The 220-nt window shown below is 70.5% G+C and overlaps 1 protein-coding gene across 1 annotated transcript in view; it reads right to left on the reverse strand.

Annotated features, from left to right (window-relative positions):
* The window catches only part of MUC2 (mucin 2, oligomeric mucus/gel-forming), a 101524-nt gene that overhangs the window by 2041 nt on the left and 99263 nt on the right, over window positions 1-220 (reverse strand). Inside the window, exon 38 of the mRNA XM_014533997.1 lies at window positions 97-195. Coding sequence (XP_014389483.1) covers window positions 97-195 — 99 coding nt within the window. The remainder of the gene's footprint in view (window positions 1-96; window positions 196-220) is intronic.

Below are 220 nucleotides of genomic sequence, written 5' to 3' on the forward strand. Positions count from 1 at the left end.
CCCCAGGCTCCTAGGGGTGGCTTTGCTCCCCTCCTGCCTGTCTGCAGCCCCTGCCTCCCCAGCGGACACCCCAGCAGTCCCGCTGCCACTACTCACGGAGAAGAGGTGGGCGGAGCCGTCGCTGGTGTTCATAACGCAGGCCACCTGCACGCATGACCCGCAGCACTGCCCGCTCTGCACCCGGTACTCGGAGCCCTGCGGGGAGGGGGCAGGTGCGGCC

This window comes from Myotis brandtii, unplaced genomic scaffold (assembly GCF_000412655.1).
Source record: "Myotis brandtii unplaced genomic scaffold, ASM41265v1 scaffold1236, whole genome shotgun sequence".
NCBI classification, from domain to species: domain Eukaryota; kingdom Metazoa; phylum Chordata; class Mammalia; order Chiroptera; family Vespertilionidae; genus Myotis; species Myotis brandtii.